The sequence below is a fragment of the Rhodotorula toruloides genome, assembly GCF_000320785.1.
Source record: "Rhodotorula toruloides NP11 unplaced genomic scaffold Scaffold12, whole genome shotgun sequence".
In the NCBI taxonomy this organism is placed as follows: Eukaryota; Fungi; Basidiomycota; class Microbotryomycetes; order Sporidiobolales; family Sporidiobolaceae; genus Rhodotorula; species Rhodotorula toruloides.
In genome coordinates, this window is record NW_015622972.1 from 99,331 (window position 1) to 120,905 (window position 21,575).

At 62.5% G+C, this 21,575-nt stretch overlaps 5 protein-coding genes across 5 annotated transcripts in view; 2 read left to right on the plus strand and 3 right to left on the minus strand.

Annotated features, from left to right (window-relative positions):
- Positions 1-5,200, minus strand: part of RHTO_01138 (helicase SWR1) — a gene marked incomplete at both ends in the record, with an annotated part of 5,705 nt that extends 505 nt beyond the window's left edge. Inside the window, 7 exons of the mRNA XM_016414821.1 lie at positions 27-86; positions 147-1,612; positions 1,673-2,111; positions 2,169-3,382; positions 3,439-4,484; positions 4,544-4,643; positions 4,718-5,200. Of these exons, the coding sequence (XP_016273042.1) occupies positions 27-86; positions 147-1,612; positions 1,673-2,111; positions 2,169-3,382; positions 3,439-4,484; positions 4,544-4,643; positions 4,718-5,200 (4,808 nt within the window). The remainder of the gene's footprint in view (positions 1-26; positions 87-146; positions 1,613-1,672; positions 2,112-2,168; positions 3,383-3,438; positions 4,485-4,543; positions 4,644-4,717) is intronic.
- A 3,714-nt stretch (positions 5,201-8,914) lies between these two features.
- RHTO_01139 (protein of 14-3-3 protein family) lies at positions 8,915-10,281 on the minus strand (the record flags this gene model as incomplete). The annotated part of the gene is made up of 6 exons (XM_016414822.1): positions 8,915-9,012; positions 9,072-9,302; positions 9,387-9,627; positions 9,699-9,845; positions 10,072-10,089; positions 10,225-10,281. The coding sequence occupies 6 exons, from the start codon at positions 10,279-10,281 to the stop codon at positions 8,915-8,917; spliced, it is 792 nt and encodes a 263-aa protein (XP_016273043.1).
- A 599-nt stretch (positions 10,282-10,880) lies between these two features.
- On the minus strand, positions 10,881-13,995 carry RHTO_01140 (Armadillo repeat containing protein; the record flags this gene model as incomplete). The annotated part of the gene is made up of 12 exons (XM_016414823.1): positions 10,881-11,105; positions 11,170-11,268; positions 11,346-11,559; positions 11,616-11,685; positions 11,743-11,842; positions 11,922-12,230; positions 12,290-12,441; positions 12,497-12,736; positions 12,795-12,867; positions 12,924-13,636; positions 13,691-13,788; positions 13,847-13,995. 12 exons carry the CDS (start codon positions 13,993-13,995, stop codon positions 10,881-10,883), a joined length of 2,442 nt encoding a protein of 813 aa, XP_016273044.1.
- Positions 13,996-14,513: 518 nt separating this feature from the next.
- On the plus strand, positions 14,514-16,439 carry RHTO_01141 (endoglucanase; the record flags this gene model as incomplete). The annotated part of the gene is made up of 10 exons (XM_016414824.1): positions 14,514-14,578; positions 14,650-14,820; positions 14,981-15,043; positions 15,100-15,174; positions 15,259-15,450; positions 15,509-15,545; positions 15,598-15,636; positions 15,694-15,729; positions 15,786-16,025; positions 16,080-16,439. The coding sequence occupies 10 exons, from the start codon at positions 14,514-14,516 to the stop codon at positions 16,437-16,439; spliced, it is 1,278 nt and encodes a 425-aa protein (XP_016273045.1).
- Positions 16,440-16,771: 332 nt separating this feature from the next.
- RHTO_01142 (Rho guanyl-nucleotide exchange factor) lies at positions 16,772-21,422 on the plus strand (the record flags this gene model as incomplete). Its single annotated transcript, XM_016414825.1, has 13 exons — positions 16,772-17,081; positions 17,140-17,336; positions 17,396-17,602; positions 17,664-17,877; positions 17,938-18,737; positions 18,793-18,991; positions 19,047-19,436; positions 19,490-20,337; positions 20,395-20,544; positions 20,602-20,916; positions 20,978-21,091; positions 21,151-21,175; positions 21,229-21,422. 13 exons carry the CDS (start codon positions 16,772-16,774, stop codon positions 21,420-21,422), a joined length of 3,963 nt encoding a protein of 1,320 aa, XP_016273046.1.
- Between the last annotated feature and the right edge of the window lie 153 nt (positions 21,423-21,575).

The window sequence follows — 21,575 nt, forward strand, 5'->3', positions numbered from 1 at the left end:
GCGAGCGAGCAGAGGCGGTGACGCACGAGTGCTCGGTTACGAAGCGCCAGATGCGGACCTCGCGAGTCTGGCCGATGCGGTGTGCGCTGCGATGAGACGAAGTCAGCTTTTGAAGCGAGGAAGGAGCGCAAAGCTGTGTGACACACCGATCCTGGCACTGGCGGTCGAGAGCAGGGTTCCAGTCCGAGTCGTAGAAGATGACGGTGTCGGCGCCCTGCAAGTTGATGCCGAGACCGCCCGCGCGAGTCGACGAGATGAAGCACAGGATCTTGTCGTTCGAGTTAAACCGCTCCGTCAGCGCCTGGCGCTGCTCGATCTTGGTCGAACCGTCGAGGCGGAGGTAGCGGTAGCCCTGGTACGAGAGGAACTCTTCGAGGATGTCGAGGACCTTGGTCATCTGGGTGAAGATGAGGGCGCGGTGTCCGCCGGCCTTGCACTCGCGCAAGAGCTCGTCGAGCTTCTGCAGCTTGCCGCAGTCGTACTGCAGAAGCGAGCGGTCGGGAAAGGCGACCGTGAGCTTGGTCGACGCGGCGTGGAGAAGCTCGGCGGGCGCCTCCTCTTCGATATCGTCGACATCGTCCTGCGACATGCCCGGCAGCGCGTGGTGCTTCATGTCGTGCGCGCGAACCTTGGGCGTCGCGAAGGAGAAAAGGGAGACCGTCTCCTCCAAGGCGCTCGCCCGCTGCTCGTGCGAGAGGATCATGTTCGGTACGATCGACGGTCGCGACAGTGCCTCGCGGTCGGGGCGAATGGCGTCGGTCGGGAGGAGCTGAGACGAGCGACTCGGCTCGCGGAGGAGGTGGAGGAGGTCCGCGCCGAAGTAAGGGGTCGAGGAGAGGCAGCGGCGGCGGTTGACGACGGCGAGGCGGTTGAGGCGGGACAGGATGGCGTGGTGCTCCTGCCACGCGCGGTAGCGCCGCCACCCGGCAATCGTCTTGGTGTCGCGCGGAGGCGGGGAGGCGAGGTTGACGTCCATCGGGACGCGGTGCAAGTATGGGAACGAAGTTGACGCGTCGAGGTGGAGGCGGATCTGGCCGGCGACAGTCGACGTCGTCTCTTCTTGCCACGGCTTGACGAGCGTCAAGGTCGTCCAATCCATCTTCGCAATCGGCTCGTCCTCGAGCAGGCGCTTCCGGACGAGCAGCTCCGACGGCTCGAATCCGCTGACGACGGACCGCTGCATCGAGAACGACGTGACGATGGGCCGGACTTCGAAGAGGTCGGGGTGGTTGCAGACCTTGCGGAGCTGCATGAGACAGTTGATAATGCTGAGGAAGTGGCCTGAGGCGAGGGTGTCGCGGGTCTGGGCGCGCGACATGAAGTCGTCGTAGAGGAACCGCTGGCGCTTCGACATGCGACAGTAGATGACCGACTCGGTCTTGCCGGGCATCTGGGTCTCGACTTCGGCCTTGAGGCGTCGGAGGAGGTATGGGCGAAGGATCGTGTGAAGCTTGTTGACCGTCGCCTGCATCTCGGCGTCCATCACCTCACCGCTCTCGATGGCCTTCTCCATCGGGTTCGAGAACCACGCCTGGAAGTCGGCGTGCTCGGCGAAGGGGCCCGAACCGTCGGTAATGAGACCGTGAGGCATGAGGAAGTAGAGAAGCGACCACTGCAGGCGATCATTCCGTCAGCTCGAACAACCGTGAGACCGCACATGCGCGCGACGCACCAGCTCCATCAGGTTGTTCTGCAGCGGTGTGCCGGTCAGGAGAAGGCGATGCCGCGCGTTGAAACCGAGGAGAGTCTGCCACCGCTGCGAGCGGAAGTTCTTGATGTGGTGCGCCTCGTCGAGGATGAGGTAGTGCCACGGCTTGCGGCGGAAGATGTGCTGGTCGGCCAGAACGAGCTGGTACGAGGTGATGCAGACGTTGAAGGCGTTCTCCGTGTTCCACCCCTCGCGCTTCTTCTTGCGCTCCTTTTGGGTGCCGTAGTAGGTGAGGAGCTTGAAGCCCGGGAAGAACTTGCGGAACTCCATCTCCCAGTTGAGCATGACCGAGGTTGGGACGACGACGAGATGCGGCCCCCACTGCCCCTTGTCGCAGGCGAGGTGGGCGAGAAGCGAGATCGTCTGGATCGTCTTGCCGAGACCCATCTCGTCGGCGAGGATGCTGTAACGACACGCGGGTCAGTCAGAGAAGAGGCACGATCAGAACGGTTGCACGCACCCGTTGACGCCACTCGTGTAGAGACTGGCGAGCCATTCGAGGCCGGCTTGCTGGTACGGCCGCAGGGTCGCGCGGAGCAGGAATGGCGGCTTGAGATGGACGATCTGCCGGTCTGCGCCATCCTCAGGCTTGTCTTCGGCGTCCTCTTCGCCTTTCGCCTCGTCGCCCTCGTCCTCCTCCTCGGGCTCGGGAGACACCTTGCGCTCTTCCTCCTCAGCCTTCACGGCGCCGTCCGGTTCGCCAGCAGTAGCTTCAGCAGACTCCCCACCGCCGTACCCGTACTTGCGCATCAGCTCCTCGATCGGCATGTCCGCCTCCGCCGCGAGACCCTTCATCTCCTCGTCGTCCGATTCGCCCTCCTCGGCCTCCATCTCCTTCGCCATCCGCGCGTCCTCGTCGTCACGCTCGTCGTCGCCGGCTTCAGAGCCGAACTCGGACATCGCCTCCGCCTCCTTCTCCTCGGCGGTCAACTCGGGTCCGGCGGGTGCTGAGGTGCCCGGAGTCGAAGGCGACGGCGCGGCGTTCGTACTGGACGTCGACTTGACCGCAGAGTCCTGCTCTGAGGCGGCATCATCCACAACGTCCGCTATGCTCGCGTCGTCTTCGCCCTCTTCCTCTTCCTCATCCTCCTCTCCTTCCTCCTCTTCCGCTTCACCACCACCTGCCGCCTCTTCCGCCATCATCGCAGCGTAGCCTGATCGTCGAAGCAGCTCCTCGATGGGCATGTCGGCTTCGGCAGCGAGACCCGCCATCTCGTCGTCATCGTCTTCATCCTCTGCCTCCATCTCGGCGGCAAAGACGTTGTCCTCCTTGTCCCGCTCCGCATCGTCCTCTGCGCCAGCGAACGCGTCGCCTGCATCTTCGTCGGCGTCGCCGGGCGTGGCCGAGGTCGACAGGCGAGAGCGGGCGGTGCGACGTGCTCGCCGGCCATTCGCCTTGGGCGGTGGAGTCGCCGCGGGAGAGCTGTCGGCCGGCGTCGACGCCGCTTGCGAGGTCGATTCGGCGTCCCCCTCATCCTCTTCTTCGTCTTCCTCGTCCTCACCCTCCTCCCCGTCCTCCTCCTCTTCCTCCTCGTCTGACGAGCCTTCGCCAGCCATCTCCTGCTGTTGCGCCTGGAGCATCGTAGTCGACTTGTTCAGCATGAGGTCGAGCTGCTGCTTGCCGAGACGCTTCGCCTCCTTCTGCTGCTCGGCTTTTCGACGAGCACGCACGACCTGCATGCGCTGATGGTCAGGAACGCCCACTGAGCGATCTAAGCGGATAGACGCACGTTGACGGCCATCTTCCACTTCTTGCGGACCTCGCGCAGAGTCCACCGCGACAAGGCCTTCTGGTTCCGCTCAATCTCCTTCTGCTCGCGATCCTCCTTGCCGCGAATCTCCTCAAAGTGCTTCATGACCATCCGCGCCGTCTTCCTCGCAAGTGCAATGTGCGACTTGCGCTCCTGCATGACGAGCTGCGAGAAGTAGAGGGCGTGGTCGACGAGCCAGTCCTGGTGGTCCTTCGGCCGCTTCGCCTCGGCGGACTGCGTTCGGTCCGGGTTGCATAGCTCGCGACCCTCGGCGCGTATCGCCTCGACCTGCTGCAGGATGTCGTGCTCGTACTCGGCTCGCGCGTCGAGCTCTTCTTCGGGCGGAGGAGGCGCGATGTCGGTGTCGTCGTCGAGCGAGACCCACGAGCTGAGAAAGGCGGGTAGGGAGAAGTCGAACTCGGAATCTGGCGGGAGTTGGGACATGTGCGAGTAGGTGACGTCGGATGCGGCGTAGAGGCGGCGGCGCTTGACGGATCGGGGCGAGAGCGGAGGGAGGTCGTCCTTGAGCATGCCGGGGAGGTCGGCAAGGTTGGCAACGACGGGCTTGTAGCCGACGCCGACAGGCAGAGCAGGAAGGGGCGGGAGGTTGAATGGGATCTGGGACGTCGAGCGAGAAGGGGTGAGGACGTCGGAAGGACGCTTCTTGTAAGGCGTATCGGCCGAAGGGGCAGGAGATGGCGATCCTCCACCATAGTACGATGAAGGAGCAGGGCTGCCACTTCCCGCCATCTTGCCCCTTGGTCCAACCGCCTTCTTCCCTCCCGCTCGCCCGGATCCGCTCGCTTCGAACATCGGTCCGCTCGAGTCCTCCCGCGCCTTCCCCTTGCCCTTTGGGTCTCCCCAGCGACCGCCCGTGTCGGGCGTAGCCAATGCGCCAATCTTCCGTTCGGTCGTCGCTCGCCGAGTACCGCGACGACCTGACCCCTCGGCTGCTCCATCCGGCGTCGCGTTGAGGAAGAGGTCGTAGTTGGCTTGGAAGGACTGGAAGACGTCGGAACGGTCGGCTGTGTGGGGTGATTGGCTCAGATAGAAATGGAAGGAGGGAGAGCAGACTGGGACGAACCCTTTGCGACAGCGGGATCGTAGCCGACGAGCGTGACGAAGCGGTCGAGGTGGAAGAGCTCGCGTACAAAGTCGTCATGGCGGTCGACGATCTCAGCCAGCTGTAACAGGACAAACGCGAGGAATCAGCTCGTCTGCCTGGCCGAGGGGAATGGTGTGTGGAAGTGGAGCGCACCTCGGCCTGCTTCGCGTCAATCTGCTGTTCCCGCCATACGTGAACCTCTTCCGCCGTATATTCGCGCTTTGGCGGAGGTTGCTGCGAGGTCGACGGGATGGGAGGCAAGTTGGCAGGCGAGGCGAAGACCGGCGGGGCGATCGCAGTGGATGCGGTTTGCGCGGCCACTGAGCCATCCATGACCCCGTTCACAACCGCTGCTGACCCGTCCGAGTGCCCCTCCGCTGCTGCGTCGAGCTCCATCGGCGTCGACGCATCCGCTGGAACACCTTCGAGGTGACTTTTTTCGCCGCCCACCGCATCCGACGGGTCGTGCGCGGCGCCCTCCGAAGGCTGACCCTCTCCTACACCCGTTGCCGTGGTCGCCACGCCCTCAGCGGTTCCCGTTGTCGAGTTCTCGCCGTCCTGATCTGCGCGAGGTGGAGGGTCGGCGGGCTCGGCGGCGGCGGCTTTGGCGGTCGAGCGGCGCGCCGTGCGAGCCATGTTGAGGTGCTGGGTCGGCCAGGCGCCGAGCAAGCGGTCTTTTCGGAGCGTGTGGAGCGAGAGCGGCGGGATGCAGCGGTGGTGGAAACCGTCTCGCGAGCGCGCGAGGCGGGTCGTCGTGCCCTTCGAACGGCCGCTTGCGCTTCCTGTGCGAGTCACGAGTGGTTGTGCGCTGCTCTCGAGGCTCATTGGCTTCCTTGCCGGACGAGCGTCACGAGTGACGAACTCTCGCTCGCTCTCACCACTCTCGCTCGCTCACGCACTCCGAGGCCCAGCAGCTGCGACGACGAAGCATCGGGACGACATGCATTGCAGACGTCGAAGGCGTTACAAGCGAGCCTCGACCGGCCGAGCAGCAAAAAGAAACGGAAGTTCTGAGGGTGAGGAGACACACGTCGAGAGATTGGACAAAGTCATAGAGACTTGCCACGTTGTGGATGTTAGTTTGCAACTAGCAATAGGAGATGACTCGGTTATAAACCTCACTGTCTACCTCGCGTGCCCGAGCACAAAGATGAGTCGCTCGCAAAGGTGTGGATTACGTTAGCAAAGCGAGTCGTGTGCTGGTGTCGACGACGGGGTGGGCACTACTTGTCTTCGCTCCTGTGTCTCGCTAGCCTGGCGCGCCGGGGTTAGAAGGTGACTCCGTTTATGCTTCATGACTCGGGAGGTTGGTGCAAGGGACGGAGGGGCTGGGTCGAGGTGCTTGAGCACCCTCGTCCCCCGAATTGCCTCTCGGCCAGCCCTCGACTGGCTGGTCCCTGGGCTGCTCATGGGAGGTGTTGGCTAGCTGCTATAACACTCACAGGAAGAATGGAGACCTCATATTGATGGAAGACAGCCAGCGCGCAGGAAAGGCATGCTAGGAAGGTCAAGTCCGTCGCAAAGGTCGTTGTATCTTGTGGCGGTGTCTCCATTGACAGCCGGAAGCACTCTTGACTAAGCGAAAGAATGCACAGAGAAATGAACCATGTCGAGAGGAATGCCAGTCAACCCGGGAGAAGAAGCCGTGGAGTACGCCCTTCTCTGTTGAGCCTTTTCGCAATCCCGTGCAGTCTCCGACATGTGACAGCAGCATCACAAGAAGCTTTGCTAGCTTTTCGCTCCAAAGAGACCCATCAAACGGGAAGAAAGTGAATGAGCGCAAGCCCGGCGAGTACGAGGAAGCGAGGGCGAGGAAGGGATGAGCATGGTGAGCGCTACGGAAGCCGTGCAAACTGCGGAGGCACAGAAGTGCACACAACCTTAGCAAAGAGAGCGTTTCCGGCAGCGTGTTGGGAGGAGGGGCCGGGCTGAGCCCATGCGCAAGGAGAAGACGGAAAAGCAGAAGAGGAGGAAACTCGAAGTCCCCTCGCAACAGTGAAGGAGCGAAGAGGCGAGGCAAGCAAGTCTTTTTGAGAATGCACAGCAAGTGCGCTGAAGTCGATGATGAGCGGAACGATCTCGAGCAGTCGCCTTGTCCTTCCTGCGGACCCCTTGACGTCGAAACTGCACAACCCTGCTTCGTGTGTTGGCATCTGTCTAAGTCGGGCCCAAGAGTGTCATCTGAGCCCTGGTCAGACTGCACAGTGCGCGGCGAAAGCAGTTTGTGGGCGGCAAGAGAAGGCTGCGCGATACCGCAAGGAGCGGTGGTGGTGTGCCGCCTGTCCGGGCTCCTGCGCAGAATCATTGTGGGCAGGACGCAGAGAGGTCAGTACACGCTGGAAGATGTGAATAGTCTGCTATGCGCATCGTCCGACCTCCGCGACGAACAAGGAAGCCGACGACTGGAGGAAGCGATTTAGCGCTGCCAATTGCGGCCGCCTGGATGGTCTGGCTCATTGGCCGCCGCTCACGCTCCTTCGCCTCTCCATGCAGCGTGAGGAGAGCGAGGGAAAGGACAGCGACGCGCCGATATTGAGGCACGAGGCTTAGCGAGGGTGAGGTTTGCACGGGTCACGAGTAGGTCCAGCAGTCAATGCAGCTTAGCAAAGGGCCAGCAAGCAGACAAACGAACCAATCCAGCGGAGTCGAGTGAGGCAAAGGAGAACAAGAGGCGCGCGCTCTCCCCGAGACGCCTTGGAGCCGTACCATGCACTCGCAACCGAATGAGGCCGCTTGCTGGCCCTCTGAATGTGCTAACTGGGCTTCACGACTTCCGGCGATACGACTACGCGCCACCCGAGGCTTCCCACGCTGTGCCGCATCCTCATCAGTCGCAACCGCTCGAGGCGACTCAACCGCTGCTGCCACCGGCTCGCCACGCACGAGACAAGCGTCAAGCTACGGGGAATGGTGCACGAGACGGACGCGGGGAGTCAGGACCACGATGGACGACCGTGTGGCTGAGGATGGGGACTTCTTGCCGGACCGCCCTGCACTTCCCTTCTCTTCGCTCTCCCTGCTCGGTCTGAGCACAATGCTTGCAAGGGCACTGCTGTCAGACCCTGCTACGATGCCTCGGCTTGGTCACTTGGACTGGACTTGTCGAGCGAGACGTTTGCGGTCTCCAACAGATCACGGAGCCACGAATGCGGCGGATGGAGGGCGGACGGCCCAGTTGCGCAATGGCAGCAAGACGCAGTGCGAGTCTGAGTGTCAAGGTCCATGAGCCTATCAACTTGGCTCAGCTTTCAGCGCTTCCGTAAGAAGGATGCTACCTTTCGCATCCTCCTACAGCTTCCCCTCCCTCTTCGTCCGACAATTGCGAATCTCGTGGAGATACACTGTGCCCTACATGCTTCTACAAGCTTAAGGCGAACTGCCGGTGCTTGAACACACCCAACAGCCCCCTCCGGCCCTTGCACCGACCTCCCGAGTCAAGAAGCATGGACGAAGTCACCTTCTGCCCCCGTCGCGCCAGTCAGATGAGGTGCACAACGGGAGGCAGATTGGCACCCACCCCGTCGTCGACACCGGCATACAACTCGCTTTGCTAACGTATCGCAGACCTCGCTGTGCGACTTATCTTTGTGCTCGGGCACGCGAGGTAGACAGTGAGCTTTATAACCGAGTCATCTCCTATTGCTAGTTGCAAACTAACATCCACAACGTGGCAAGTCTCTATGACTTTGTCCAATCTCTCGACGTGTGTCTCCTCACCCTCAGAACCTTCCGCTTCTTTTTGCTGCTCGGCCGGGCGGGCTGGCTGGCTTGACTCTCTTCGCGCCCGCAATGCCTCTCGTTCTGGTATTCCGTCGTCGCAGCTGCTGGACTTGGGGTGAGCGTGCGTGGTAAGAGAGAGAGCGAGTTCGTCACTCCCTCGCTCGTCCAGCTTGCAAGGAAGCCAGTGAGCCTCGAGAGCAGCGCACGACCACTCGCAACTCGCACACAAAGCGCAAGCCGTTGCAAGGAGGGGACGACCCGCCTCGCCCGCCCGTGAGACGGACGGTTTCCACCACCGCATCACGCCGCTCCGTCAAGAACCGTCAGGCTTTCAAGTCAGGCGGCCGAAGGGGCGTCCCAAGACGTGAGGCGGGGTTTCAGACGAGCGAGAGAACGAAAGCATGGAAGTGGCAACGCGCGAGAAGAGCGCGGGCGAGAAGGTCGACGAGAGACGAAGCGAGGGCCCGTTCTCCTCGCCGGAGGTGCCACGCCTCTCGCTCGACGCACAGAATTGGGCAAAACGGCGATTGAATTCGAATCTCGGAACACTGACAAAAACGCAAGCGGGGTGTGAGGAGAAAGAGGCGAAGAGGGAGAGAAGTCGAGAGGTGCAGAGAGGATGCGGGGCGCTCAGGCAGCCTCCTCGCCGGTCGCCTGCGCCTGCTCGGGCTTGTCCTCGGCCTTGGGTGCGTCTTGGGGAGCCTCGGAGAGGTCCGAAGTCCAGAGGGCTGTAGGGTGGGAAAGTCAGCGTCTCGCGCCAAGTCCAGAGAAATGGGCGTCGACTGGCTCAAGTTATCCCGCAAGAGCTGCATGATGAGCGTCGAGTCCTTGTAGGACTCCTCGCTCAAGGTGTCGAGCTCGGCGATGGCGTCGTCGAACGCCGTCTTGGCGAGCGAGCAGGCCTTGTCCGGCGAGTTGAGGATCTCGTAGTAGAAGACGGAGAAGTTGAGCGCGAGGCCGAGACGGATCGGGTGCGTCGGCGCGAGCTCCTGCGAAGCGATCTGCGAGGCGTTCTTGTCTGCAGGCGAGAACGAGGGACGAAGTCAGCCTCCAGTCCCGCCAACATCCGGACAGAGCCGCAGCCGCAGACGGGACCACTCACAAGCCTCGAGGGACGCGTCAGCGTTCTTGCCGCGGACGTCGCCGGTCGCAAACTCGGCGAGGTAGCGGTGGTAGTCGCCCTTCATCTTGTGGTAGAACACCTTGGACTCGCCCGACTCGGCCGAGGGGATGAGGTGCTTCTCGAGAACGGAGAGGATGTCCTCGCAGATGTCGGCGAGCTCCTTCTCGATCTTCTCGCGGTACGCCTTGATCGCCTGGACCTGAGACGTGTTGCCCTTGGCCTGCGCGCGCGCCAAGCAGTCCGTCAGTCTCGACGCCCGGTAACACGTGAGCGGACGACCCGGCTACGCACCTCCTCCTTGCCCTCGATGGACGAGACGATCCTCCACGAAGCCCTGCGCGCGCCGATGACGTTCTTGTACGCGACCGAGAGGAGGTTGCGCTCCTCGATCGAGAGCTCCGAGTTGAGCGACGCGATGGACTTCATCTGCGACACCATCTGCGGCAGCCAATGTCACAGATGGGACAGAGAGGAGAGGTTCGAGGTCGGAGTCGAGGTCGAGGCGGATGAGGCGAAGCGGTGAGAAGGCGATAGAGCAGCAGAGAATGCATGTTCAGCAGAGACATTGTTAGCAAGCGATACACGCGCAGACTCGGCGGCGGTGGGCGGATGTGCATGTGAAGGGGAGGGTAAGGAGGAGGGAACAGCGAGCGAGAAAACCCACCTCGTCGTAGCGCTCCGCCTGCAAGCACAAACAAGATCAGCACACATCGTCCTCGTCGCGGGAGCACAAGGACGGCGGCATTGCGAGATGCGTGTGCCCAAGCCTCCCGTCTCCTGTCCACCTCGTCTCCCGCTCCGGAACCAGCGCGCGCACCTGTTCGCTGAGCTTGGCCATGTAGATGGCCTCGGCGCGGTCCTGTTCGGCAGACATCGTGGATCTGGCGGGTTGAGCTGGCGGGTGGGTGAGAGAGCGAGCGAGGTTGAGGGAGGAGGGGGTTCGAGGGCTGTGTCGGGTGGAGTGGGTGTCGCGGCACGGGGCGAGCGCGTCGCAGTAAGGCCAAGTGAGTGTTGTCAAGTCAACAGAGCGCGTCGCAGGCAGACCAGGGCGAGTGCGTGGCGAGTCGAGCGAGATGGCGAGTGTGTGGTGACGACGAGATGGGCGAGGAAGAGCGGGACAAGGACGGGGATGGAGCAAGTGGTCAGCTGCGCGTGTCTGTGTGCTCGCCTGCTCGGTCTGAGGCACGCACGCTGGTGTTGTCCCGTGCGACTCGACTTGCGAGAGGCGAACGAGGCGGAGGCTGGACCTCGACGACGACGACGACTGCTTTCCGCTTCCAGGCAGACTACGGCGCAGAGCGGGGTTACTCGCAGTGTATTGCGCGCGTGGAACAACTCTACGCGCGAACGAACTCGAACGAAGCGACGACGAGTCGCCGTTCATTTTCCCCTGGAAGAGGACCCGCCGTTGCAGGTGAAAGACGAGCGAGGATGGTTTCGAGTACACCTGCACCTTGAAGACGACCTTCATCCTCACCCGAGCATCTCCCTGAGATCCCTCACGCGCTCCCTGACATCCAGCTCCGGATCCCGCTCGAGCATCCTTAACTTGGCCTCGAGTCCCATCGCGCGCAGCTTGTCGAGGATCTCGTGCGGGCGTCGTGCGGCGAGCGAGGACGACGACGAGAGCGAGCGGCGGTAGACGAGGTTGTGCAGCAGCCAGAGCGAGGCGACGCGCAGCTCGAGCGAGCGAGAGTCCTACGGGTGTTGTCACAGCGTCAGCTGGGGACTGTGAGGTGTGTTGTGAGCAGAGATGACGCACAAGGTAGCCGAGGACGTGTCGCAGGAGGCTTGTCCGCGAGGCGATGGCGAGCTGAGCCGCCTCATGCGCCGTTGCAATGTTGTTGAGGCAGTAGATGGCCTGTGAGACCACCGGTCCAGATTGAAGTCAGCAGGACCGGCCAGGAGCTGCGAACTCGATAGTGAACGTGGACACACCAGCACGACCACCTCTCCTCCCTCCTCCCCTCCGCCTCTCGCCATCGTCGAACCGCCCGCAACCCACGCCTCCAACAATCCCAACAACCTCTCCTCGCCCATCTCGTCCCTTCCGAGTCCCGTGATCGCTTCGTTGTTTGTGACGCAGGTGATGTTACGCAGGATGCCGAGGGCTTGTTCGACTATTGGTCGGGGAGAGGAGGGGGAGAGGAGGCTGCGCAGGAATGGGTTAGAGGCGAATGCGGACGAGTGGGGGGGAAGGAAACGCACGAGGCGAGGTCGTCCCACGTCAAGCAGGCGAGGACACACTGCTTGAAGTCGGCATTGCTTTGATACGTCGCTGTGAAATCCAATGAGTCGTCAGTACGCCCTCTCACGCTGGCGAGGAGTGACGCACCGTTCTTGATCGCCCACATCGCGTTGAGGCGGAGCGCTTCGTTTGACGACTTGACGGCGAGCTGGCACATCCTCGGGACGCAGCCGGCGTCGACCAGGACCTGTCTCGCGGAGGCAGTCGACGAGTCAGTCCTTCGGGTTCAGCGCGATGTGAATAGACATGGCACGGTCCGCACTCACACTGCGCATGGGCGAGAAGTCGAGCAGCAAATTCGCAAAGGCCGCCATAGCCGTAACCTTGACAACCTCATTCTCGTCCTCCCTCAACAACGCCACCAGCGGTCCTTCCGCATGACTCTCAACCAGATCTGTACGCAAGACGTTCACGCTCCGGGAGAGCGCGCGGATACAGTGGCATCCTGCGGCGCGAACGGTGCTGAAGGGGTGAGAGAGGGAGGAGAGGACCGGTGCGAGGAGGTGCGCTTGCAGCATTAGGCGACGCTGCTCTTCGGAGATCGCGGTCATGGAAGCGATGCAGAGGAGGATGCCCTGCCGCGCGGGAAAATGTCAGCCTTGCCAGCCGTTCAAACGGGGTAGCCGCGACGCACCTCGCGCATCCGGCCGTCTTCTTCGAGCGCGGCGGGCGTCGGGTATGGCTGATCCAGTAGCAAAGGCTGGTCGAGGACGGTCTTAAAGATCTGAAAACATCGTGCGGCGAGCGCTCGCTTCTGCAACGGCAGCTCGTCCGCAACGAGGTAGGCTGCGAGCAGACGGGCGTTAGTCGTCAAGCCTGAAAAGACGAGGAGCTCACGCACCGAAGGCGAATGCAGCGCGCGCTCGCAGCGTCGGTTCTTGCTCGATCAAGCTAAGCAAGACGTTCGTCGCGGGCGTGCCGAGCTCGCCGTCGGGTATGTGCAACGCCGGCGGAGGGTAGAGGAGCTTGCCGAGGACGGCGCAGAGAGTGGCGGCAGCAAGGCGGACGGGAGGGACGGGAGACTGGCAGAGCGAGGTGAAGGGGAGGCGGCGGGTGCGGAGGGTCTCGCCTTGGCCCAAGTCTGCGCACGGACGTTTCATCAGCTTCGGTATGGCAGCGAGGCTAGCAGGTGCACGCACTGAGGAGCGTGAGCATCGAGTCGCCTGAGTCGCGGATGAGCGCCGTGATCGCGTTCAGAGCAGCCTCGCGAACCTGCGAAACGAGCGTAAGCAGACGAATCGAGCGACTGCAGTGCAGCTCAAGCGCACCTTGTCAGTCCCCTTATCCGCCAGTCTCCGTAACGCAGCCAGCGCCTCCTTGCCCTTCTCGCCGCTCGTCACCGCCCGTCGCTGGTGCGGCCACCGCACGGTGCCGGAGAAGAAGTTGCAGACGAATTCGGCGATGCGCATTCGCTGAGGTACCGAAGGGATGGCGGGATGCGTGTCCTCCTCGGATGAACGGATGAGGAGGTCGAGGAGGGTGTCGAGGACTGGCGAGCGAGTGTGTCTGGTCGAAGGGAGAGAAGCGATGCTGGACGAGGCGACCGATGGAGCAGCAGTATCCGTCTCCATGCGATAAACCACGTCAAGCGCGGCTCGAGCCTGTGACAAGAGTCCCGCAAGTCCCGCGTCGCTGTCCGCCTCGCTCATCGTCTCGTCTTCCCGACCTTTGCCCTTGCCCTTTCCCCTGCTCGCCCGCATCTTCCGCACATCCTCCTGCTTCCACATTGACTCGGCGTCTTGTCTTTCGGCAACGTCAATCGAAGCGCCGATAACATCCGTGCCCCATTGTCGTGGACCGACGACCTTGACCAGGTCGGTATAGAGCGCCTTCAGCGCGCGCAGATGCGACTCGACGACTTTGTAGCGAGAAGGAAGAAAGCCCTCGTCTGTCGTGTCGAGAGAGGCAATGAAGGGAAGGGATTTGCAGACGGCTTGATGGGCGTGAGCCGCGAGGAGGGTCGAGACGGCGTCGATGGTGGCTGCGAAGGCGAGCGTCAGCTGAGCAAATCGATTCAGTACACTGAGCCACTCACGAATCGACAGGGCCGCCAGGACGTTGGCTGCCTCAGAACTGACGGCGAGAGAGGCTTCGACGTCGGATTCGGGGCGAGGCTGGAGGAGGGCGACCAGGCTGCGGGACCGCCGAATGGTCAGCCACTCTCAACAATCCTCAGCAATGCCATACGCACCTGTCCACGCCGCTAGCCTGCAGAGCGGCCGCCTTTGCCGCCTGAGTCCCGACGACGGAGCGCTTCAAGCGAGAGAGGTGGGCGAGTTGTTCGGTCGGCGCAGCATCGAGCGGGATAGCCAAAGAGCGTGCTGGAAGCGAAACAGTCATCGCAGGAGCCGTGTGAGCGTATGGGACGACGTCAAGGGTCGTCGGGGAGGGCGACGAGGTGGGGTCGACGTCTTGCGCTCTCGCAACATCGCTTGTTGGTACCGACGAGGGCTCGCTGACTCTTTGCTGAATTAAGGAGCTGGCTCATACAGTCGACCGACCCTGCAGGCGCTCCCATTGTCCTGCTTCGTCTCCTCGCTATTCTCATCAGCCGGGGGGACGACACCGCTACGCGTCTCGCGGGAGGGGGTTGCGGGCATGCAAGGCAGCTGGAATGGTTGCCTCAGTGCCGTCGCGGCTGCTGCAGACTCGCAGGGCGATGCTGACAGCTCGAACCGCCCCGTCGTCTGTCCGCGGATACTCCGACCAGCACCCTCGCCACCCCTCCCGCCGATGCTTTCGCTGGTTCAGTCACTCACCCTGACCATCATTGCTGGCACGCAACGATGCCGGAACACCGCTCATCGCTGCGATGGCTCGCGCTGCTTCTCCTGCTCGCCCCCGCTGCGCACGCTCACATGGAGCTCGTCTCGCCGTACGCGATGTGGTCCAAAAGTGACCCGCAAGTGACCGAGGAACAGAAGTGAGTAACGCTCCTCAAGGCGTGCATATCCTCCGTCGTGCTGACAGACGCCTTCCTGCCTCGCCCGCCAGAGGCTCGCACAACTCGTATTCGATGACCAGCCCGCTCGCTAAAGACGGCTCCGACTTCCCAGCCAAGAAGTTCGTGACGGCCGAAGCTCTGGCGAGCTACAAGCCGGTTGCGACGCTCGTGGCGGGCCAGGAGTTCTCGTGGGACTTGGCAGGAACAGCGACACATAACGGGTGCGGCTGCCTGGCTCCGGCTCTGTCCAGCCGGTTTTTTGCTTGGCTGATCGCATATTGACGTTGCAGAGGAAGTTGTCAAGTCGGCATGAGGCTCGTCGCTGCTGCTCACAGATTCACCGCCTTCTTTCGTTGAGCCTGACCGGCGTCCCTCCCACAGCTACGACCTCATGAAGACGATGGTCGTCATGGCTAGCTGGATTGGCGGCTGCCCACTGCAGAAGTGCATCGCCTCGCAGATTCCGACTTGCATACTTATGCTGACCTTTTCGAGAGCAGGCCGTACAAGTTCAAGGTTCCTGACATCCCTGGATGTGATAAGGTGCGCGGCTCTCGAGCTTGCCTTGAGGTGTCGTAGCTGACGCGTCCCGCCCGCAGTGGTACGCCGAATCCCCTTTCTCGCTTGACGAGCAGCCCTCCGATACCCCGCGCCCGCAGCATCTTCTGGTGGTCCTGGGTGAACGAGACAGGCAACCGCGAGATGTACCAAAACGCCGCCGTCGTCTCGGTCAGCGGGACCGCCAAGTCGTTCACCGGTCCGCAGATTTACCGCGTGAACACTTTCGGTGAGGGCGTCTGCGTCAACACGGAGGGCACGGACGATGTTTTCCCCAACCCAGGTCCGCAGGTGTGCGTCACGAGGCTTGCTCGCAGACGGTGAGAAGAGCCTGACGAGTCTGACTTGCAGATTCTACGGCGGCAAGGCCTCGGCCAGCAGTCCCAAGGTGCGTCAAGCCGGCTCAAGAGCAGGCGAGTAGCACTCACGTTCCCCTCCAGATCTCGCTGACATGCCCAGGCTGGGACAACAACAAGATGGTGCGTTCTGTTTGCTCTCCTTTCTTGCTAACCCCTCTCACCTTTTCCTCTCCGCAGGTTACGGTTACGGGCACAGGGAGTGGTCCTGCTGCGGTATGTACGCTCGTTCTCCTCCACAAGTTCGGCTGTTGACAGGCTTCGCGCCATAGCCCGCCAGTTCTGGCGGCGGATACGCTTCGTCCGGCGCGACCAACTCTGGCGCGACAGGTGCGACCGGCGCAACAGGTGCGACCGGTGCAACAGGTGCTACGGGGACAGCTGCAGCGTCCGGTGGTAACGCGAGCGCGTCGGCGGCGTCGGGAACGGGAACGAATGGCGCGACAGACGCAGCCTCGACTGGAGGTGCTGCGGGTACGGCAGGGAGCTCGCCGACGGACACTGCTGCAGGCGTACGTTACTATCGTCTCTTTCACGTGATTGTGCGCTGACCACGCCCTTCGCAGGCGGCGGGTACCGGTTCGAGCGAGTCTGGCGACGGTTCAGGTGCCGGGGCTGGTGCAGGTCCGGGTACTGGCGCAGGTACAGGCGGTACGACGGGAGGAGCAGGCTCGACGACGGGCTCGACAGGCTCGACCTCGCTCTCCACGAACGACACCAAATTCCTCATGTTCGGCGGCGGCTTCCTCGCGCTCCTCCTCCTCGCCGGCTGTTTCATCTTCGCCATGCACCGCAACTCGCAAGGTGGAGGTGGGGGACGAGGAAGACGGTACCAGGACAGCGACACGTCCGACAGCAGCGATTCCGATTCTTACGACGAGAAGCCGCGAAGGCGGCACCGTCACCACCACCGGTACCGGGACTAAATCCCGATGGAATAGCAGACACTCCACTCGTTTCAATGAGCGCTGAGAGGCTCAGTATGCCATCGAAAAGCTTGACTTGAACGCGACGTCGCCTTGATGGCCTCGAGGCAGCGGAACGGCTCCTTCCACACCCACACGCCTCGTTCTCGAAGTCTGGCTGCTTGCCTGCGCTCAGAGTACACCTAGAAGCTCAGCAACACCGCCCACTAGCCTACGATCGCCCCTTCGCTCGTCGCTCTTTCACTCAACCTCCCCGCCTCTCCTCGACGTCGTCCTCCTCGACTCGGTCTCAGCATCCCTAGCTGCAGCTCAGCAGCCATCCTTGAGCATCAATGGCAGCGCCCGCAGTCGCACGAGCACCCTCGACCGGTCCCTCGCAGCGACAACGCGCCCAAACGCTCCTCTCCGCCTCGACATCCGCCAACATCAGCCCGTCACTCTCGCGCTCTTACCACCAGCCATTGGGTACAGGCTCGCTCAGGCGAACGCAGCAGCAGGGGAGTCATGTGCGGAGCAGGTCCCATGGCGATGCCGGTGCCAGTCTCAGCGCTGTCGCCAAGGGAAAGAGGAGGGCAGTCTTCTGCGATGTCGTGGTGGATGACCTGGAGCTGGACGAAAACGGAGTCTGTGTGTACCCTACAGGTACGTCGGGCGGGGCTCGTGGCCTCCATCGCCGGACTGACCTGCTTTTCCATGACAGGCCCCGCCTCCGACTTCCTCAACTCGCTTGGCTCGCCCATCACCCTACCCGAATCCAGCTCATCTCAGCCGCAGCCCATACGACCCATGACGCCCGGGAAAGTCCCCAAAGTCGACTTCGACAAGGTTAGGCAGAGCCTGCACGAGTTGTGGGTGACGGAGGAGAGTTACTTGCGGAAGGTGTCCAGCTTGCTCAAGGTGCGTTGGCTTCGCTTCACGAGCTCATTCAAGACTCATCGAGGATGCCTGTCGCGCAGGACTACGCTATTCCTCTCCGCACCTTCTCGAAGCGCCGCGATACAGCCGTCATCCCGCCGTTCGAGGCGACGCACCTCTTCATCAACCTCGAACAGCTCGTGCCGATCGCCGAAGCTTTCGAGGCGGACCTGCGACAGCTTGTCTCGCAGATGCAAAAAGACAAGTCAAGTCTGCCCAGCGACTATGGCGAAGTGATCTTGCAACATGTGCGCCTGGCTCTCCCCAACTCTGCAAGCAAGCAGGCGAAGCTGACGGTCGAACGCGCAGGTCGAGCGGATGGAGCCGTACAAGAAGTGGCTAGCCAACGTCAGCGCGTCCGAAGCGATCCGGCGCGAACTCGACAAGCACAACTCGTCTTTCCGCGAATTTGTTGAGCGAACGCAGGTGCACAGCCGTGAGACGGCGCAGGCGACTGGAGGGTTCAAGGAGTTTTTGGCTGAGCCGTTTCAGCGAGTGTCACGGTACCGGTTGATGCTGGACCGTGAGTCCCCATCGCCCGTTCACTCCGAGACCGCCGACTCACCCCCGTTCTCATGCGCAGCCATCATCTTCCATCTTCCGCCAGACGACCCGAACGTCGAGCCGCTCCAGATTGCGATCGGCATCCTCACCGACATCTGCAGCATGCAAGTCGACGATGCGACGAAGCGGGCTGCGACGTTCTGGAGTCTCAAGGAGACCATCGATGGCTTTCCCGACGCGCTCGTCGGTTTTGACCGCGAGTTTATCGATTGCATCGATGCTGACGAGATCATCGAGATTGCCGACTCACGACCGACGACCCTCCGCTGCACCCTCTTCCTCTTCAACGACAAGGTCCTCATTGCGAAACGGCCTTCGGGGGACAAGACGGGCAAGGTGCATGCCGGCGTGGACGACATCGATCGCACCGTTTCGCTCTACCAGACCTCGCATCTCTCGTCGACCCAAGCGAGCTTGCTTGGTTCGCCCAAGAAGCTTCGCAAGGGCGTCCTCGGCTTCCGCGGTCTCGTCGACCTTGCAGAAGTCGTCGCTGTCGACTTCGGCACGAGCGCAGCAGCGCCCGAGTTCGGCCTCGTTTTCGACCATCCGCCGGTCGACCAGTCTGAGCGGTGGTGCGGTCGCCCAGCACGCAAGTTCGTCGTCGCCAATACATACGCTCCGGACGTCAAGCGGGCGGAGAAGGAGGCGTGGTTTGGCAGGTTTGCCGAGGCGGTCATGCGGGCGAAGCTGAAGGACGGAGCGAAGGCGGCGAAGCGCGGAAAGGCGATGTTGGCGGACGGATCTTCAGGCGAGACGAGCGAGGTGTACTGGGCACTTTGGGATCGCCGGTCGTACGAAAGGCTGCGTGGCACGCAGAAGGTGCGTTGCTCTGATGGCCACTCTCCCTGGCTCGACTAAGCCGCGTTTTCCGCAGGGCAAGCTGGCATTGCACGTTGTCGATGAGGGTTCTCCCTCACTCGACTACGGCAAGGATGCGCGACCGGTCGTTCTGGCGCGAGCGACGCTCTTGCCGTCCCAGCGGTGTCGGTTCGAGGTCAGGTCAAACGACTCGGCAAGCAACTCGGAGGACACGATCAGCATCGACCGCATCGCGCCAGCAATCGCGGAACTTGGTGCGTACAGCCTCACACGAAGGTCTCCGGTCCTCGGCTGACACAACCTCCGCAGGCATGAGCTATGGCTTGTTTTCGTTTCCGACTCTTCGCCCTCTTCCCATCGGCTCAGCTCGCAGTCGCCCTCGCTCCGGTCTTCTGAGCGTCTTCGACGTTTTCTCCAGTGGCGGCGGCCTCAAGCGCGGAAACTCGCTCGTCAGCAAAGGCTCAAGCGCCGCGACCACCACGCTCGACACGCCCAACCTCTCCGCCTCGAACTCGCCTCGCGCTTCCAGCCCCGTCTCGCCTCAGCCCAACTCGCTTTCGCAGTCGTACCGCAGGCCGGTCTCTGCGAAGATGTCGGCACCGGACCTGTACGCCAGCATGTCGGGCAGAGGAAGCGCAGCGAGGACTGCGGAGGCTTACGACGGAGTGGCCGAGATGGACGTCGTTCCGTCAACAAGCGGTGCGTTGCACCCCTCTCTCTCTGTCTTCGCTTTCTGACAAGCCTCATCGCAGCCACGTCACTTCGCAACAACGGACGAGGACGACCGCGTCGTTCTCTCTCGCTTCCTCCTCCACTCGCCCAACCCAGCTTCCACTCGCCGACCACCACTCAGGACCTCTCGTACGGAGCGCCTTCGCCTGCCGATACCACCACGCCCGAGGCGCCCGACGATGCAGATGCGACCATGGACGCCTCCTTCGACACGCCCTGGTCCGGTATGCGCGAGCTGGAGGCGCCGACCACTTCGCCCATCGCCTATCGCCCGCCCGTCGTCGGCTCGACTCGCCGTCGTATGATCGGTCCGCGCGACATGCGCACGCCGTCCATGCTGCACGAGAGCGTCGGTCGTCCTTCGCCCTCGCACCTTCCCTTCGCCCGCGAGCACTCGCCGACCCCGCAGCGACGCCCTCACACGTCGAACTCGTCGCTCGCGACTTTCCAGTCTTCACCCTCCTACGCCGACGTCGTCGACCACAGCTTAGAGTCCCAGACAAGCTCAGTCGGCGCGGCTACGAAGCGACCTCGTCCTCCCGTCGAAGCCTCTCCTCGCCCAACGCCCGCCAAGAAGGTTGCGTCCTTCGCCGACCTCGGCATGGGTCCACGAGCGCATGGAGGTGAAGGCGTTCGCAACCTGTCGGGCCCGCGCAGGCCGTCGAATTCGACGCTTGAGCGCCGGATTCCGTCGTCCTCGAGCGCGCAGATCAAGATTCGCAGTCGGAGGGTGACGAGCGGGACTTCGACAATTTGCGCACCTGCTACGCCGCCAAAGGATGTGGTGCAGCCGGATGTGTTCTCGTCGCCTGCAGCGATCGTCGCGGAGAAGCAGTGCCAGGCTGTCGAGGATGTCCAGATGGAAGAGGTGCGCCCGCTCCCTTGGTTCGTTCTCCGCTTTCATCGGCTGACCATCAGTTGACAGGCTCACCCGGATCCCTTCGAGCGACTGCGGAAGCATGTCGACGACATGCGTCTTAAGATCTCGCGCGAGTTGACGACGGCCAACAAGGAGAACGAGCGCATCGTCTCGCCTACCGCCTTGACGCGCTCTCCTCAAACTCGCAATGTCTTTGTGCGTCCACTTTTCCTGCTCCTCTGCGCCAATAAAAGCTGACGCTTTTCGCAACAGGGCAAGAGCTTCGGCTCGAAAAACAGCTTCGCCTCCTCTCAGCACCGCTTGTCCAACGCCTCCTTGACCGACACGCGTCCCCGGCACAAGATCGACGTCCAGATTCTCTCCGACTGGACGCGCAAGCTCGCCGACCTCGTCGACGCCGCGCAAGCTCAAGCTGCGGCTGTCGAAGCGGCGGCGTCTAAGCCACGGACGCCTTCGCCTGCTCCTGTGAACGATGCGGGCGGCTCGGCGCTGGAGATGGAGATGCTCGAGCAGGAACGGGATTTGCTGGCGGCCGAGTTGGCCGCGCTCAAGGAGGAGGCAAAGACGGTTCGTTCAGTTCTGTCCCTTGTCATCTCCTAGTCCGCGCGCTGACGATGCGCGCTCGCAGCTTGTCAACGATGCCTTTGAGAAGCAATCGGCGCTTGAAGCGGCGCAAGGCGAGAACGCCAAGCTGCGACAGGCGTACTCGGACATCTGCCAGGAGGCGGATACGCTCTACGCGGTGCGTCCTGCTCGGCCGAGCTCGCCCAATGCCATTGCTGACTTTTCACACCGCTGTAGGAGTTCAACGCAGCCTTGGAGAGCGGTACGTTCTTTCTCCTCCTCAAAACTCACCTCCTGCTGACTGGGCGCCCGCAGTGACCCTCGCCGCGCAAGCCGAGCCCTCCGCTTCCGGCGAATACGTCGACCTCGTTCAGCAGCTCGAGCAGTCTGTCTCTGCACGGTACAAGACGGAGCACGACCTGCGGGTGTACCGGAGGAAAGTCGAGGCGGAGCTGGAGGAGAAGGCGCGGTGGGGCGAGTTGTTGCGGCGACACGGGCTTCTCGCCTGAGTTGTCGTCGTCGTTGTGACGTTCTCACTCTCAGACTGAGGCATGTACACGCCACAAGGTTTTGCTGTTCATTGCTCCCCCTCTCCCTCGTTTTTGCAGACACTTTTCTCCCTCGCTCGCCGCTGGTTCCCCGCATCTTCTTGTTGCATCTTC